Genomic DNA, 16,976 nt, shown 5'->3' with positions numbered 1-16,976 from the left:
GGGTCGATGGTCGATGGTCGATGGGTCGATGGTCGATGGGTCGAGGGGTCGAGGGGTCGATGGGTCGATGGTCGATGGTCGATGGTCGATGGGTCGAGGGGTCGATGGTCGATGGTCGATGGGTCGATGGTCGATGGGTCGATGGTCGATGGTCGATGGGTCGATGGGTCGATGGTCGATGGTCGATGGGTCGATGGTCGATGGGTCGATGGTCGATGGGTCGATGGGTCGATGGGTCGATGGTCGATGGGTCGATGGTCGATGGGTCGATGGTCGATGGGTCGATGGGTCGATGGTCCGATGGGTCGATGGGTCGATGGGTCGATGGTCGATGGGTCGATGGTCGAGGGTCGTGGGTCGATGGGTCGATGGGTCGATGGTCGATGGTCGATGGGTCGATGGTCGATGGTCGATGGGTCGAGGGTCGTGGGTCGATGGGTCGAGGGTCGATGGGTCGAGGGTCGATGGTCGATGGGTCGAGGGTCGTGGGTCGATGGGTCGAGGGTCGATGGGTCGATGGTCGACGGGTCGACGGTCGATGGGTCGACGGTCGAAGGTCGATGGGTCGACGGTCGACGGTCGATGGGTCGATGGTCGATGGGTCGATGGTCGATGGGTCGAGGGTCGATGGGTCGAGGGTCGTGGGTCGATGGGTCGAGGGTCGATGGGTCGATGGTCGATGGGTCGATGGTCGATGGGTCGATGGGTCGATGGTCCGATGGGTCGATGGTCGATGGTCGACGGTCGACGGTCGATGGGTCGATGGTCGACGGTCGATGGGTCGATGGTCGATGGGTCGATGGTCGAGGGTCGTGGGTCGATGGGTCGAGGGTCGATGGGTCGATGGTCGATGGGTCGAGGGTCGATGGGTGACGGTCGACGGTCGATGGGTCGATGGTCGACGGTCGATGGGTCGATGGTCGATGGGTCGATGGTCGAGGGTCGTGGGTCGATGGGTCGAGGGTCGATGGGTCGATGGTCGATGGGTCGAGGGTCGATGGTCAATGGGTCGAGGGTCGATGGGTCGAGGGTCGATGGTCGAGGGTCGATGGGTCGAGGGTCGAGGGTCGATGGGTCGAGGGTCGAGGGTCGATGGGTCGAGGATCGATGTGGTGCGGCCTCAGGCCGGGGGCACCCGGGACCACTTGACCATTTCCCCCTGGGCCCTTCTCTCATTTGCCAGCTGGAGGACCCGCCCCACCAACCCCCCCCCACTCTCTGGCCGAGCCTCCCATTGGTTGGCCTTCCGCCCCCTCCACCGTGATGCCCCCTCGAGTGACAGGAGCTCCGACCAATCGGCGGGGCAGTCTCGGCTGATTGACAGCGGCCCGCCACCAATCGGCGAGCGGGAGACGGTGCGCGCGGGACCAAGCTCATGATTGACAGAGCTGCCAACCAATGGGCGAGCGGGGACGGAAGGGGCGGGGCGTCAGGCCCCGGCACCCAATCGCTGCGTTGCTCGGGACTGGGGGTCGAAGGTCAGACGGGGGTAAAATGGCCGCCCTCTCCGGCCGCGGTTGCTAGGCGGCCATTTTGGCGGAGCGCAGCGGGGCAGATTGCTGCGTCAGAGAGAAGTAAGTGGAAGAGCCAATGGCGCGGCCGGCATTGCCGGGGCAGCGCGCACGGACCCGCCGCCGCTCTCCGCTCTCCGGCCCCCGCCCTCTCTCCGCCCCGCCCCAGTCAAACGCCGTCCAATCAAACGCTGTCCGTCCAACCGCTCCGCCGCGACTGACGTCCGTCCGGGCCAATGGCTGAGCGGCACGTGGGGCGGCCCAGCCAATCAGCGCTGAGTCGGCGCGCGGTAGCAAGGCGGGACGACGGCGTTGCCGCCAATCGGAGACAAACGAGCGCCCACGCACTTTGGCGCGTCCAATCAGAGCACGCGGACTTTGCCAGATTGACAGGGGCAACGGCCAATCGGCTCGCGGGCAGGGGGGGGCGGCGGCAACGGCGTTTCCACCAATCGGAGACAAACGAGCGCCCAGGCGCGTTGGCGCGGTGGTGACGGGCGGGCGGGGCGCCCAATCAGAGCGCGGGGCAGCTGGCAGATTGACAGGGGCAGCAGCCAATCAGCGTGGCCTGCCATCAGGCTGCGGGAGAGGGCGGGGACATTGGCTGGCAGGGACATGGAGACAGAGAGAGGGAGAGGGGTCAGAGGGAGAGGGGTCAGAGGGCAGGCGCACAGGGCAGGGCCTTCTCCCAGCTGGGATATTGGCCAATGGCGCAGAAATTGGACTCGGGCCCTGGTGCCTGTCGTCGCGGAGCAAGGCGCGACACACCTCCCGCCAACCGTGCGGCATCAGGGGCCGGCCGCCAGCGAAGAACCGAAAGACATTTATACTCGGGGGGGGAAAAAACATAAACAGGAGCAGGAGCCGGCCATTCGGCCCCTCGAGCCTGCTCCGCCTGCTCTCGCTCCCTCTCGAGTCACAAGGTCCACTCAGTCAGGGAGTGCTGCACTGTCAGAGGTGAGAACATCAGAAATAGGAGCAGGAGTCGGCCATTCGGCCCCTCGAGCCTGCTCCACCATTCAATAAGACCATGGCTGATCCGATCATGGACTCAGCTCCACTTCCCCGCCCGCTCCCCATAACCCTTCACTCCCTTATCGCTCAAACATCTGTCTATCTCCACCTTAAATATATTCAATGACCCAGCCCCCACAGCTCTCTGGGGCAGAGAATTCCACAGATTTACAACCCTCTGAGAGAAGGAATTCCTCCTCATCTCAGTTTTAAATGGGCGGCCCCTTATTCTAAGATCATGCCCCCTAGTTCTAGTCTCCCCCATCAGTGGAAACATCCTCTCTGCATCCACCTTGTCGAGCCCCCTCATTATCTTATACGTTTCGATAAGATCACTTCTCATTCTTCTGAACTCCAATGAGTAGAGGCCCAACCTGCTCAACCTTTCCTCATAAGACAATCCCCTCATCCCCGGAATCAACCGGGTGAACCTTCTCTGAACTGCCTCCAATGCAAGTATATCCCTCCTTAAATACGGAGACCAAAACTGCACGCAGTACTCCAGGTGTGGCCTCACCAACACCCTGTACAGTTGTAGCAGGACTTCTCTGCTTTTATACTCCATCCCCTTTGCAATAAAGGCCAACATTCCATTGGCCTTCCTGATCACTTGCTGTACCTGCATACTAACCTTTTTGTGTTTCATGCACAAGGACCCCCAGGTCTCTCTGTACCGCAGCACTTTGCAATTTTTCTCCATTTAAATTATAATTTGCTTTTCTATTATTTCTGCCAAAGTTGATAGCCTCACATTTTCCCACATTATACGCCATCTGCCAAATATTTCCCCACTCACTGAGTCTGTCAATATCCCTTTGCAGATCTTTTTGTGTCCTCCTCACAACTTGCTCTCCCACAAATCGTACTGGAGAAATTAATGGGACTGAAAGCCAATAAATCCCATGGACCTGATGGCTTGCATCCTCGGGTTTTGAAAGAGGTGGCTATAGAGATAGCGAATGAGAGGTGATCTTATCGAAACGTATAAGATTACGAGGGGGCTGGACAAGGTGGATGCAGAGAGGATGTTTCCACTGATGGGGGAGACTAGAACTAGGGGGCATGATCTTAGAATTAGGGGCCGCCCATTTAAAACTGAGATGAGGAGGAATTTCTTCTCTCAGAGGGTTGTAAATCTGTGGAATTCTCTGCCCCAGAGAGCTGTGGGGGCTGGGTCATTGAATATATTTAAGGTGGAGATAGACAGATTTTTGAGCGATAAGGGAGTGAAGGGTTATGGGGAGCGGGCGGGGAAGTGGAGCTGAGCCCAAGATCAGATCAGCCATGATCTTGTTGAATGGTGGAGCAGGCTCGAGGGGCCGTATGGCCAACTCCTGCTCCTATTTCTTATGTTCTTATTGTTTGTCATCTTCCAAAACTCCATAGATTCCACAACGGTTGCCGCAGATTGGAAGGTAGCTAATGTAACCCCGCTATTTAAGAAAGAAAGAGCAGTAAGCCTGAGGATTTTAGAATATAGCAAAGGAGGACCAAGAAATTGATTTTTTTTAAAAGGGAAAATAGAATGAGAGTAACTAGTGAGAGATACTTAAAAACAGACTGTAAAAGCTTCTATAGGTGTGTAAAAAGGAAAAGATTGGCAAAAGTAAATGTAGGTCCCTTGCAGGCTGAGACCGGAGAAATTATAATGGGGGAATAAGGAAATGGCAGATAAATTAAACAAATACTTTGTGTCTGTCTTCACGGAAGAAGACAGGAAAAACCTCCTTGGAGTACCAAGGGTCTAGTGAAAATGAGGAATTGAAATAAATTTGTATTCATTTAAAAAAAAATGGTACTGGAGAAATGAATGGGACTGAAAGCCGATAAAGCCCCAGGGCCAGATGGCCTACATCCTAGGGTTTTGAAAGAGGTGGCTATAGAGATAGTGGATGCATTGGTTGTCATCTTCCAAAATTCCATAGATTCTAGAACGGTTCCCGCAGATTGGAAGGTAGCGAATGAGGGGGTTACCTTATGATGATAGATTGAGTAGACTGGGTCTTTACACGTTGGAGTTCAGAAGGATGAGGGGTGATCTTATAGAAACATTTAAAATAATGAAAGGGATAGACAAGATAGAGGCAGAGAGGTTGTTTCCTCTGGTCGGGGAGACTAGAACTAGGGGGCACAGCCTCAAAATACGGGGGAGCCAATTTAAAACCGAGTTGAGAAGGAATTTCTTCTCCCAGAGGGTTGTGAATCTGTGGAATTCTCTGCCCAAGGAAGCAGTTGAGGCTAGCTCATTGAATGTATTCAAGTCACAGATAGATAGATTTTTAACCAATAAGGGAATTAAGGGTTACGGGGAGCGGGCGGGTAAGTGGAGCTGAGTCCACGGCCAGATCAGCCATGATCTTGGTGAATGGCGGAGCAGGCTTGAGGGGCTAGATGGCCTACTCCTGTTCCTAATTCTTATGTTCTTATGTTCAAATGTAACCCCACTATTTAAGAAAGGAGGGAGAGAGAAAACGGGGAACTACAGGCCAGTTAGCCTGACATCAGTCGCAGGGAAAATGCTAGAATCTATTATTAAGGATGTGGTAACAGGGCACTTAGAAAATAATAACAGGATTGGGCAGAGTCAACACGGGTTTATGAAAGGGAAATCATGTTTGACAAATCTTTTTGAGGTTGTAACTCGTTGAATAGATAAAGGGGGAACCAGTGTATTTGGATTTTCAGAAGGCATTCGATCAGGTGCCACACAAGAGGTTATTAAACAAAATTAGGGCTCACGAGATTGGGGGTAATTACGAGCAAAGATTGAGGATTGGTTAACGGACAGAAAACAGGAATAACGGGTCATTTTGGGGTTGTCAGGCTGTAACTAGTGGGGTACCGCAAGGATCAGTGCTGGGGCCCCAGCTATTCACAATCTATATCAATGATTTGAACGAGGGGACCGAGTGTAATGTATCCAAGTTTGCTGATGATACAAAGCTCGGTGGGAATGTAAGTTGTGAGGAGGATGCAAAGAGGCTTCAAGGGGATATAGACAGGGTAAGTGAGTGGGCAAGAACATGGCAAATGGAACATAATGTGGAGAAATGTGAAGTTATCCACTTTGGTAGGAAAAATAGAAAAGCAGAGTATTTTTAAATGGTGAGAGATTGGGAAATGTTGGTGTTCAGAGGGACCTGGGTGTCCTTGTACACCAATCACTGAAAGTTAACATGCAGGTACAGCAAGTGATTAAGAAAGCAAATGGTATGTTGGCCTTTATTACAGGAGGACTTGAGTCTAAGAGTAAAGACGCCTTACTGCGATTATATCGGGTCCTGGTGAGACCACACCTGGAGTATTGTGTACAGTTTGGGTCTCCTTACCTAAGGAAGGATATACTTGCCATAGAGGGAGTGCAACGAAGGTTCACCAGACTGATTCCTGGGATGGGGGAGATTGTCCTATGAGGAGAGATTGAGCACACTGGGCCGATACTCTCTGGAGTTTAGAAGAATGAGAGGTGATCTCATTGAAACATACAAAATTCTTACAGGGCTTGACAGGGTAGATGCAGGGAGGGTGTTTCCCCCCGGGCTGGGGAGTCTAGAACCAGGGGTCACAGTCTCAGGATAAGGGGTCGGCCATTTAGGACTGAGATGAGGAGAAACTTCTTCACTCAGAGGGGGGTGAATCTTTGGAATTCTCTGCCCCAGAGGGCTGTGGAGGCTCAGTCTTTGAGTATATTCAAGGCCGAGATCGATAGATTTGTGAATATTGAGGGAATCGAGGGATATGGGGACAGTGCAGGAAAGTGGACCCGAGGTCGAAGGTCAGCCGTGATCTCATTGAATGGTGGAGCGGGCTCGAGGGGCCGAATGGCCTCCTCCTGTTCCTGTGTAACAGGCTCGAGGGGCTGAATGGCCTCCTCCTGTTCCTATGTGACAGGCCCGAGGGGCTGAATGGCCTCCTCCTGTTCCTATGTAACAGGCTCGAGGGGCTGAATGGGCCTCCTCCTGTTCCTGTGTAACAGGCTCAAGGGGCTGAATGGGCCTCCTCCTGTTCCTGTGTAACAGGCTCAAGGGGCTGAATGGGCCTCCTCCTGTTCCTGTGTAACAGGCTCGAGGGGCTGAATGGCCTCCTCCTGTTCCTATGTGACAGGCCCGAGGGGCTGAATGGCCTCCTCCTGTTCCTATGTAACAGGCTCGAGGGGCTGAATGGGCCTCCTCCTGTTCCTGTGTAACAGGCTCAAGGGGCTGAATGGGCCTCCTCCTGTTCCTGTGTAACAGGCCCGAGGGGCTGAATGGGCCTCCTCCTGTTCCTGTGTAACAGGCTCGAGGGGCTGAATGGGCCTCCTCCTGTTCCTGTGTAACAGGCTCAAGGGGCTGAATGGTCTCCTCCTGTTCCTATGTAACAGGCTCGAGGGGCTGAATGGGCCTCCTCCTGTTCCTGTGTAACAGGCCCGAGGGGCTGAATGGGCCTCCTCCTGTTCCTGTGTAACAGGCTCGAGGGGCTGAATGGGCCTCCTCCTGTTCTTGTGTAACAGGCCCGAGGGACTGAATGGGCCTCCTCCTGTTCCTGTGTAACAGGCTCAAGAGTCTGAATGAAGCACAGAAACATAGAAAGTAGGTGCAGGAGAAGACCATTCGGCCCTTCGGGCCTGCACCGCCATTCAATAGGATCATGGCTGATCATTCACCTCAGTATCCCTTTCTCGCTTTCTCTCCATACCCCTTGATCCCTTTGACCGGAAGGGCCATATCTAACTCCCTCTTGAATATATCTAACGAACTGGCCTCAGCAACTTTCTGCTCTTCCACAGGCTAACCACTCTCTGAGTGAAGAAGTTTCTCCTCATCTCGGTCCTAAATGGCTTACCCTTATCCTTCGACTGTGACCCCTGGTTCTGGAACTCCCCAGCAATGGGAACATTCTTCCTGCCTTTAACCTGTCCAGTCCCGTCAGAATTTTATGTTTCTATGAGATCTCCTCTCATTCTTCTAAGCTCCAGTGAATACAGGCCCAGTTGATCCAGTCACACCTCATATGTCAGTCCTGCCATCCCGGGAATCAGTCTGGTGAACCTTCGCTGCACTCCCTCAATAGCAAGAACGTCCTTCCTTAGATTAGGAGACCAAAACTGAACCAATATTCCAGGTGAGGCCTCACTAAGGCCCTGTACAACTGCAGTAAGACCTCCCTGCTCCTATACTCAAATCCCCTAGCTATGAAGGCCAACATACCATTTGCCTTCTTCACCGCCTGCTGTACCTGCAGGCCAACTTTCAATGACTGATGAACCATGACACCCAGGTCTCGTTGCACCTCCCCTTTTCCTAATCTGCCGCCATTCAGATAATATTCTGCCTTCGTGTTTTTACCACTAAAGTGGATAGCCTCACATTTATCCACATTATACTGCATCTGCCATGCATTTGCCCACTCACCTAACCTGTCCAAGTCACCCTGCAGCCTCTTAGCATCCTCCTCACAGATCACACCGCCACCCAGCTTAGTGTCATCTGCAAACTTGGAGATATTACAATCAATTCCTTCATCTAAATCATTAATGTATAGTGTAAATAGCTGGGGTCCCAGCACTGAGCCCTGCGGTACCCCACTAGTCACTGCCTGCCATTCTGAAAAGGACCCGTTAATCCCGGCTCTCTGCTTCCTGTCTGCCAACCAGTTCTCTATCCACGTCAGTATATTACCCCCAATACCATGTGCTTTAATTTTGCACACCAATCTCTTGTGTGGGACCTTGTCAAAAGCCTTTTGAAAGTCCAAATACACCACATCCACTGGTTCTCCCTTGTCCACCCTACTAGTTACATCCTCAAAAAATTCTAGATTTGTCAAGCATGATTTCCCTTTCATAAATCCATGCTGACTTGAACCGATTCTGTCACTGTTTTCCAAATGTGCTGCAATTTCAATTTTAATAATTGCTTCCAACATTTTCCCCACTACTGATGTCAGGCTAACCGCTCTATAATTACCTGTTTTCTTTCTCCCTCCCTTTTTAAACAGTGGTGTTACATTAGCAGCCCTCCAGTCCATAGGAACTGATCCAGAGTCAATAGAATGGCCTCCTCCTGTTCCTGTGTAACAGGCTCAAGGGGCTGAATGACCTCCTCCTGTTCCTGTGTAACAGGCTCAAGGGGCTGAATGACTTCCTCCTGTTCCTGTGTAACAGGCTCAAGGGGCTGAATGACCTCCTGATCCTATGTAACAGGTCCGAGGGGATGAATAGCCTCCTCCTGTTCCTGTGTAACAAGCTCGAGGGGCTGAATGGCCTCCTCCTGTTCCTATGTAACAGGCTCGAGGGGCTGAATGGCCTCCTCCTGTTCCTGTGTAACAGGCTCAAGGGGCTGAACGGCCTCCTCATGTTCCTGTGTAACAGGCTCGAGGGGCTGAATGGCCTCCTCCTGTTCCTATGTAACAAGCTCGAGGGGCTGAATGGCCTCCTCCTGTTCCTGTGTAACTAGCTCGAGGGGCTGAATGGCTTCCTCCTGTTCCTATGTAACAGGCTCGAGGGGCTGAATGGCCTCCTGCTGTTCCTGTGTAACAGGCTCGAGGGACTGAATGGGCCTCCTCCTGTTCCTATGTGACAGGCCCGAGGGGCTGAATGGGCCTCCTCCTGTTCTTGTGTAACAGGCTCGAGCGGCTGAATGGCCTCCTCCTGTTCCTGTGTAACAGGCTCGAGGGGCTGAATGGCCTCCTCCTGTTCCTATGTGACAGGCCCGAGGGGCTGAATGGCCTCCTCCTGTTCCTATGTAACAGGCTCGAGGGGCTGAATGGGCCTCCTCCTGTTCCTGTGTAACAGGCTCAAGGGGCTGAATGGGCCTCCTCCTGTTCCTGTGTAACAGGCTCGAGGGGCTGAATGGGCCTCCTCCTGTTCTTGTGTAACAGGCCCGAGGGACTGAATGGGCCTCCTCCTGTTCCTGTGTAACAGGCTCAAGAGTCTGAATGAAGCACAGAAACATAGAAAGTAGATGCAGGAGAAGACCATTCGGCCCTTCGGGCCTGCACCGCCATTCAATAGGATCATGGCTGATCATTCACCTCAGTATCCCTTTCTCGCTTTCTCTCCATACCCCTTGATCCCTTTGGCCGGAAGGGCCATATCTAACTCCCTCTTGAATATATCTAACGAACTGGTCTCAGCAACTTTCTGCTCTTCCACAGGCTAACCACTCTCTGAGTGAAGAAGTTTCTCCTCATCTCGGTCCTAAATGGCTTACCCTTATCCTTCGACTGTGACCCCTGGTTCTGGAACTCCCCAGCAACGGGAACATTCTTCCTGCCTTTAACCTGTCCAGTCCCGTCAGAATTTTATGTTTCTATGAGATCTCCTCTCATTCTTCTAAGCTCCAGTGAATACAGGCCCAATTGATCCAGTCACTCCTCATATGTCAGTCCTGCCATCCCGGGAATCAGTCTGGTGAACCTTCGCTGCACTCCCTCAATAGCAAGAACGTCCTTCCTTAGATTAGGAGACCAAAACTGAACCTATATTCCAGGTGAGGCCTCACTAAGGCCCTGTACAACTGCAGTAAGACCTCCCTGCTCCTATACTCAAATCCCCTAGCTATGAAGGCCAACATACCATTTGCCTTCTTCACCGCCTGCTGTACCTGCAGGCCAACTTTCAATGATTGATGAACCATGACACCCAGGTCTCGTTGCACCTCCCCTTTTCCTAATCTGCCGCCATTCAGATAATATTCTGCCTTCGTGTTTTTACCACTAAAGTGGATAGCCTCACATTTATCCACATTATACTGCATCTGCCATGCATTTGCCCACTCACCTAACCTGTCCAAGTCACCCTGCAGCCTCTTAGCATCCTCCTCACAGCTCACACCGCCACCCAGCTTAGTGTCATCTGCAAACTTGGAGATATTATAATCAATTCCTTCATCTAAATCATTAATATATATTATAAAGAGCTGGGGTCCCAGCACTGAGCCCTGCGGTACCCCACTAGTCACTGCCTGCCATTCTGAAAAGGACCCGTTTATCCCGACTCTCTGCTTCCTGTCTGCCAACCAGTTCTCTATCCACGTCAGTACATTACCCCCCAATACCATGTGCTTTAATTTTGCACACCAATCTCTTGTGTGGGACCTTGTCAAAAGCCTTTTGAAAGTCCAAATACACCACATCCACTGGTTCTCCCTTGTCCACTCCACTAGTTACATCCTCAAAAAATTCTAGATTTGTCAAGCATGATTTCCCTTTCATAAATCCATGCTGACTTGGACCGATTCTGTCACTGTTTTCCAAATGTGCTGCAATTTCAATTTTAATAATTGCTTCCAACATTTTCCCCACTACTGATGTCAGGCTAACCGCTCTATAATTACCTGTTTTCTTTCTCCCTCCCTTTTTAAACAGTGGTGTTACATTAGCAACCCTCCAGTCCATAGGAACTGATCCAGAGTCAGTAGAATGGCCTCCTCCTGTTCCTGTGTAACAGGCTCAAGGGGCTGAATGACCTCCTCCTGTTCCTGTGTAACAGGCTCAAGGGGCTGAATGACCTCCTCCTGTTCCTGTGTAACAGGCTCAAGGGGCTGAATGACCTTCTGATCCTATGTAACAGGTCCGAGGGGCTGAATGGCCTCCTCCTGTTCCTGTGTAACAAGCTCGAGGGGCTGAATGGCCTCCTCCTGTTCCTATGTAACAGGCTCGAGGGGCTGAATGGCCTCCTCCTGTTCCTGTGTAACAGGCTCAAGGGGCTGAACGGCCTCCTCCTGTTCCTGTGTAACAGGCTCGAGGGACTGAATGGCCTCCTCCTGTTCCTGTGTAACAGGCTCGAGGGGCTGAATGGCCTCCTCCTGTTCCTGTGTAACAGGCTCGAGGGGCTGAATGGTCTCCTCCTGTTCCTATGTAACAGGCTCGAGGGGCTGAATGGCCTCCTCCTGTTCCTGTGTAACAGGCTCGAGGGGCTGAATGGCCTTCTCCTGTTTCTAAGTAACAGGCCTGAGGGGCTGAATGGCTTCCTCCTGGGTCATTGAATATATTTAAGGCGGAGATAGACAGATTTTTGAGCGATAAGGGAGTGAAGGGTTATGGGGAGTGGGCGGGGAAGTGGCTCTGAGTCCATGATCAGAGCAGCCATGGTCTTATTGAATGGGTATGGTGGGGCTTGAGGGGCCAGATGGCCTCCTCCTATTTCTTATGTAAAGCGTTACTCCTAGTGATCGCTATCCAGTGACGTGTGCTGAGAACTGAGTGTGTGTGGGTGCACAGGGGTGTGTGCGTACGTTGCATGAGGCCAGGATCAGGCGTAGGTAGTGATTTAAAATTAACAATTGACCCAGCATCAACTTCCGTTTGCTGAAGAGAGTTCCAAATTTCTCGCTCCCTTTGTGTGTAGAATTGGTTCCAAACTTCACTCCTGAAAGGCCTGGCCCTAATTTTTAGGCCGTGTGCTCCTCGTCCTGGATTCCCCAACCAACAGAAAACGTTTCTCTCTTGTCTACCCCATCAGTTCCCCTTAATATCTGGAAAACTTCGATCAAATGTTTCCACTGATGGGGGAGACTGGAACTAGGGGGCATAGTCTCAGAATAAGGGGCCGCCCATTTAAAACTGAGATGAGGAGGAATTTTTTCTCTCAGAGGGTTGCAAATCTGTGGAATTCTCTGCCCCAGAGAGCTGTGGAGGCTGGGTCATTGAATAAATTTAAGGCGGAGATAGACAGATTTTTGAGCGATAAGGGAGTGAAGGGTTATGGGGAGCGGGCGGGGAAGTGGAGCTGAGTCCACGATCAGATCAGCCATGGTCTTATTGAATGGCGGAGCAGGCTCGAGGGGCCGAATGGCCGACTCCTGCTCCTATTTCTGACGTTCTTATGTTAAATCACCCCTTAACCATTTAAATTGCAGGAAATACAAACCTAAGTTTGTGTCATCGCCCCAGGACTAGTTGCGATCGACTAAACGTATCGCAGAGGAATTTTCTAGATTTCTCCCACGTCCCTTCCCAACCCGCCCCCCCTCCCGAATTGACCATGGGCGTTCGCCTGTGTCCCGGGAGGTTCGACGGGAGTGCGCGGGTAGGGAGTGTGATAGGCGAGGGTGAGCTTACTGTACGGGGCAAGGCTGGATGGACCAGTTGGCCTTTTCGTGACCGACATTTCAGTATCGGGGCCCAGGCGACCCGGACTGGGCCCTAAACGCGGCCCACCAGAGAGTGTGTGTGTGTGTGTGTGTGTGTGTGTGTATGTCGGGAGAAGACAGGTTTTGGCCGAGCGACTGGTGCCCCCACCGTTTTCCCTCGTTCGCCGTCCGCGTGCCCACAGAACGCGCGCCCACAGAACGCGCGCCCACAGAACGCGCGCCCACAGAACGCGCGCCCACGGAACGCGCGTCCACAGAACGCGCGCCCACGGAACGCGCGCCCACAGAACGCGCGCCCACAGAACGCGCGCCCACAGAACGCGCGCCCACAGAACGCGCGCCCACGGAACGCGCGTCCACAGAACGCGCGCCCACAGAACGCGCGCCCACAGAACGCGCGCCCACAGAACGCGCGCCCACAGAACGCGCGCCCACGGAACGCGCGTCCACAGAACGCGCGTCCACAGAACGCGCGCCCACGGAACGCGCGCCCACAGAACGCGCGCCCACGGAACGCGCGTCCACAGAACGCGCGCCCACGGAACGCGCGTCCACGGAACGCGCGCCCACAGAATGCGCACCCACGGAACGCGCGCCCACAGAACGCGCGCCCACGGAACGCGCGCCCACAGAACGCGCGCCCACAGAACGCGCGCCCGCCTCCTCGGTTCGCGCCGGAAAATGACAGGAGGTGGGACCTCGGTTGGCAGAATCTCCCGTTCGCGGCTGTAATCTGCGATTCCCGCCTGGTTTCCCCCCCCCCCACAGGCCTCATCCAATTTGGTCCTTACAAGTGGCAACACAACAACTTGTGTTTATATTGCGTCTTCTACGAACTACATCGGCCCACGGCAACGTTACAAGACAACCACGTAAATTTGCCGCAAAATAAGAAATTAGGCCAGGCGACCAAAAGCTTGGTCAAAGAGGCAGGCTTTAAGGAGCGTCTTAAAAGAGGCGGAGGGGGTTAGGGAGGGAGTTCCAGAGCTGAGGAGGAGGCTCATGTGGTTACCACATTCAAGGAAAGATGTGATTGCACGAGAGAGGGCACAGAGGAGATGTTGCCTGGACTGGTGAATTTTAGCCATGGGGAAAGATTGGATAGGCCGGTGTTTATTTCTTTGGAGCAGAGGAGGCTGAGGGGAGACCTTATTGAGGTGTATAAAATTATGAGGGTTCTGGATAGAATGCATATTTCCCTTAGCAGAGGGTCAACAACCAGGGGACGGAGATTTAAAGTAATTGGGGGGAGGTTTAGAGGGGATTTCAGGGGAAATTTCTTCACCCAGACAACAGAAGGCACGGCCACCGATGGTGGAGCGATTATAATCAGGGATGGTCAGGGGGGCAGAATTAGAGGAGTGCAGACATCTCGGGGGGTTGTGGGGCTCGAGGAGATTACAGAGATAGGGAGGGGGCGAGGGCCATGGAGGGATTTGTAAACAAGGATGAGAATTTTGAAATCGAGGCGTTGCTTAACCGGGAGCCAATGTAGGTCAGCGAGCACAGGGGGTGATGGGTGAGCGGGACTTGGTGTGAGTTAGGACACAGGGCAGTGAGCACAGGGGGTGATGGGTGAGCGGGACTCGGTGCGAGTTAGGACACGGGGCAGTGAGCACAGGGGGTGATGGGTGAGCGGGACTTGGTGCGAGTTAGGACACGGGGCAGTGAGCACAGGGGGTGATGGGTGAGCGGGACTTGGTTAATAAGGCCACAAATAAAGCAAGCATTGGGGTTCATTACGAGAGGGATAGATTTCATCTTGTACAGAACCACGGTTAGACCACACTTGGGAGCACTGTCAACAAGTTCTGGTCTTTATTATAAAAAGGATATGGAGGCACTGGAGAAGGTGCAAAACAGATCTCCTATTTATGGGCTCAAATTTCCCCGTGAGTTGCCCCGTTTTTTTTGGAGTAAGTAGCTTTTTTTGGAGTAACTTAAAAATCGCAAATTTCCCCATTTAACTTGCTCCAGTGTAAGTCAGTTTTTTTTCTAGTTTAGTTTGTTCTCTCCAAAAGGGGGCGTGACAAGCCACTTACACCTCTTCTGGCCATAGAAGCTAATTTGGCCAGCTGAAAGTTCCTCCAAACTAACTTAGGCCAGTGTATGTGGCCACTTTTGTCGGCACAGAAAAACCTTACCTAAACTTAAGAAATCAGCGCAGGTAGCCAGAGATCGTGGCGGTGGGGAGGGGGGGGGAGGTGAGTTAGAGGATTCTAAAGCACTAAAGACCTTCACAACATCAGCACACAACATCACCAACATCTTCAGCACAACAGCTGCACAACATCATCACAAATAATTGAAAGATAAATCAGCTACTGCAAATCGAGCATTCCTGCCTTGCCGACTCAGGGCGGCAGGCACACATGACTGCAGGGGTGAGGGATTTTTACTTTTTACAATCGGCCCTAAATGTTGCGTGGTCCTACTGGATCATGATTCCGTTTTAATGCAACATATCTTTTATTGGATATCTTACAGTGCACTTCAACAACAACAACAGCAACAACAGCAAAGAAAGGCTGCACCCAACCCCCTCAGCCACATCTCGGGGAAAGTGCACTTCCTCGTAGGGTCGCTGATGGTGGTGAGAGGGGGTTGGGGGCCCGGCTTGGGTCTGACCGGTGGCTGGTGCGTGGATTGAAGTGGGAGTGGCATTTGAGTCTCCGGCCGTGGTGCCCTTGTCGTGGTAGCTCACTCCCCCGTGGCATCTGCCATCGCTTGCGCACCCTCTGACATTTCACCCGGCAGTGTTGCCAGCTCACCGCGTACCCCGCGAGTGATCTTGTGAGGGCGTTTGGTCCCCCTCACCCAATGACACAACCTGACTAACCTTTGCCGAGGGCCGCCTCTCAGGAGAGACTGGTCGGCTTATCCTTCCCCTCGCCGTGGCTCTGCCTAGTGGCACCCCTCCGGTGCCGGTGCGCAGGCTGGGACGGTGGGGGGACTGGGTGTCCCGAGATGCATTTCGCCACAGGTCACCGGGACCCCGCGACCTCGGAAGGTGTGAGCCCATGGAACGTCGCCGAGGAGCTCATGGAGGTTTCTGGCCGTGTGATGCCCTGTGCTACGTCCTGATCCATATGGCGGTCAGCATTCTCCCGTGAACACATTTCCACGGAACCCTCCTCCCTCCACCTGCCTTGGTCTGGAGCGCACACATCTGGATCCTCTGGCGGACCTTCAGGATGTTGAGGAGTGCCTTCGTCTTCTGCAAAATACAACAGAACAGTCAAATGGTCAGCAGCGCAGGAGGGGGCAAGATGGGTGGCACGAGCAGTCTCACGCGTAGCAGGCCGGTCAGCAGATAGATTTGAAGGGCGACGATGCATTTTAATGACTCGCCCTCACCCTCGCGTGTGGGTCCAGCTTGTGCAGAGCTGATTCTTTTGCTGCCGGTGTGACCGTTGGTGCAGATTTGACGGACCTCCTCCTGTTCCAGTTCTCTCCCTTTTGATGTGGGCCAATTTCTTCTGCAAAGATGAAAATATTAATTTTCAGCCATGGTTCGCTTCTGATGGGTGGGACAACCTACAGATGCTCACATTGTCCACTGCAGTTCAATTTAAAGATGAAGATAGTACTTGCACTCACTACTTGACCAATGCCCTGCCATTTCTTCTTGCACTGGCTTCCAGATCTTGCGGTATTGACCCCTGCGGAGAATTCTTCTGCAACTAGGTTCCATCTTCTGCTCATTTCCTCAGGTGAAACGTTTGACAGACCACTCTTGTTGATGTCCAGCTCCAGCCATTTCTCCGCAATGCCAGTCGCTAGTTTCTCCACCTCCTCGTGGAGGAAATTCTTGGTTCGTCTTTGCACACTCTTGCGCCATTCGTCTATTGGACTCACAAGCAGGTAATGTTCAAAAAAAAAATCACACTTCCACCTCTCTTCCACCTATCCAGCACTCCTTTCCACTCGCTCAGCCACACAAAAAAATCAATATTCAAACCTTACCTTTATATATGGTCCATTGCCAATGATACTGAGGACACGCTCCCTTTAATTGGCCGATTGCCAAGCTTCATGCTGCACTGCGCATGCGCGCACGCTGAAACGCCCATTGCGCATGCGCACCTGCTGAAGCGCCCATGCGCACATACTGAAACGCCCATGCGCACACGCTGAAACGCCCATTGCGCACACGCTGAACCGCCCATTGCGCATGCGCACACGCTGAAACGCCCATTGCGCACACGCTGAAACGCCCATTGCGCACACTCTGAAGCGCCCATGCGCACATGCTGAAATGCCCATGCGCACACGCTGAAACGCCCATTGCGCATGCTGAAACACCCATGCGCACACGCTGAAACGCCCATGCGCACACGCTGAACCGCCCATTGCGCATGCACACACGCTGAAACGC

At 53.0% G+C, this 16,976-nt stretch overlaps 2 protein-coding genes across 2 annotated transcripts in view; both read left to right on the top strand.

Annotated features, from left to right (window-relative positions):
- Positions 1 to 1,466: 1,466 nt before the first annotated feature.
- Positions 1,467 to 16,976, top strand: part of LOC139258420 (ER membrane protein complex subunit 9-like) — a 40,386-nt gene continuing 24,876 nt past the window's right edge. The window contains exon 1 of the mRNA XM_070874772.1: positions 1,467 to 1,574. The gene's annotated coding sequence lies outside the window, so the exon portion shown is untranslated. The remainder of the gene's footprint in view (positions 1,575 to 16,976) is intronic.
- On the top strand, positions 12,702 to 13,283 carry LOC139258421 (salivary glue protein Sgs-3-like). The gene has a single exon (XM_070874773.1). It carries the CDS (start codon positions 12,702 to 12,704, stop codon positions 13,281 to 13,283), a length of 582 nt encoding a protein of 193 aa, XP_070730874.1.

This window comes from Pristiophorus japonicus, unplaced genomic scaffold (assembly GCF_044704955.1).
Source record: "Pristiophorus japonicus isolate sPriJap1 unplaced genomic scaffold, sPriJap1.hap1 HAP1_SCAFFOLD_968, whole genome shotgun sequence".
In the NCBI taxonomy this organism is placed as follows: Eukaryota; Metazoa; Chordata; class Chondrichthyes; family Pristiophoridae; genus Pristiophorus; species Pristiophorus japonicus.
Note: the sequence above shows the minus strand (reverse complement) of the source record. Positions and strands in the feature narration are given on the sequence as shown.

Bases quoted from the DNA above. Each gene is read 5' to 3' on its own strand.
- LOC139258421 (XM_070874773.1), top strand. From the start codon at position 12,702: ATGTCGGGAGAAGACAGGTTTTGGCCGAGCGACTGGTGCCCCCACCGT.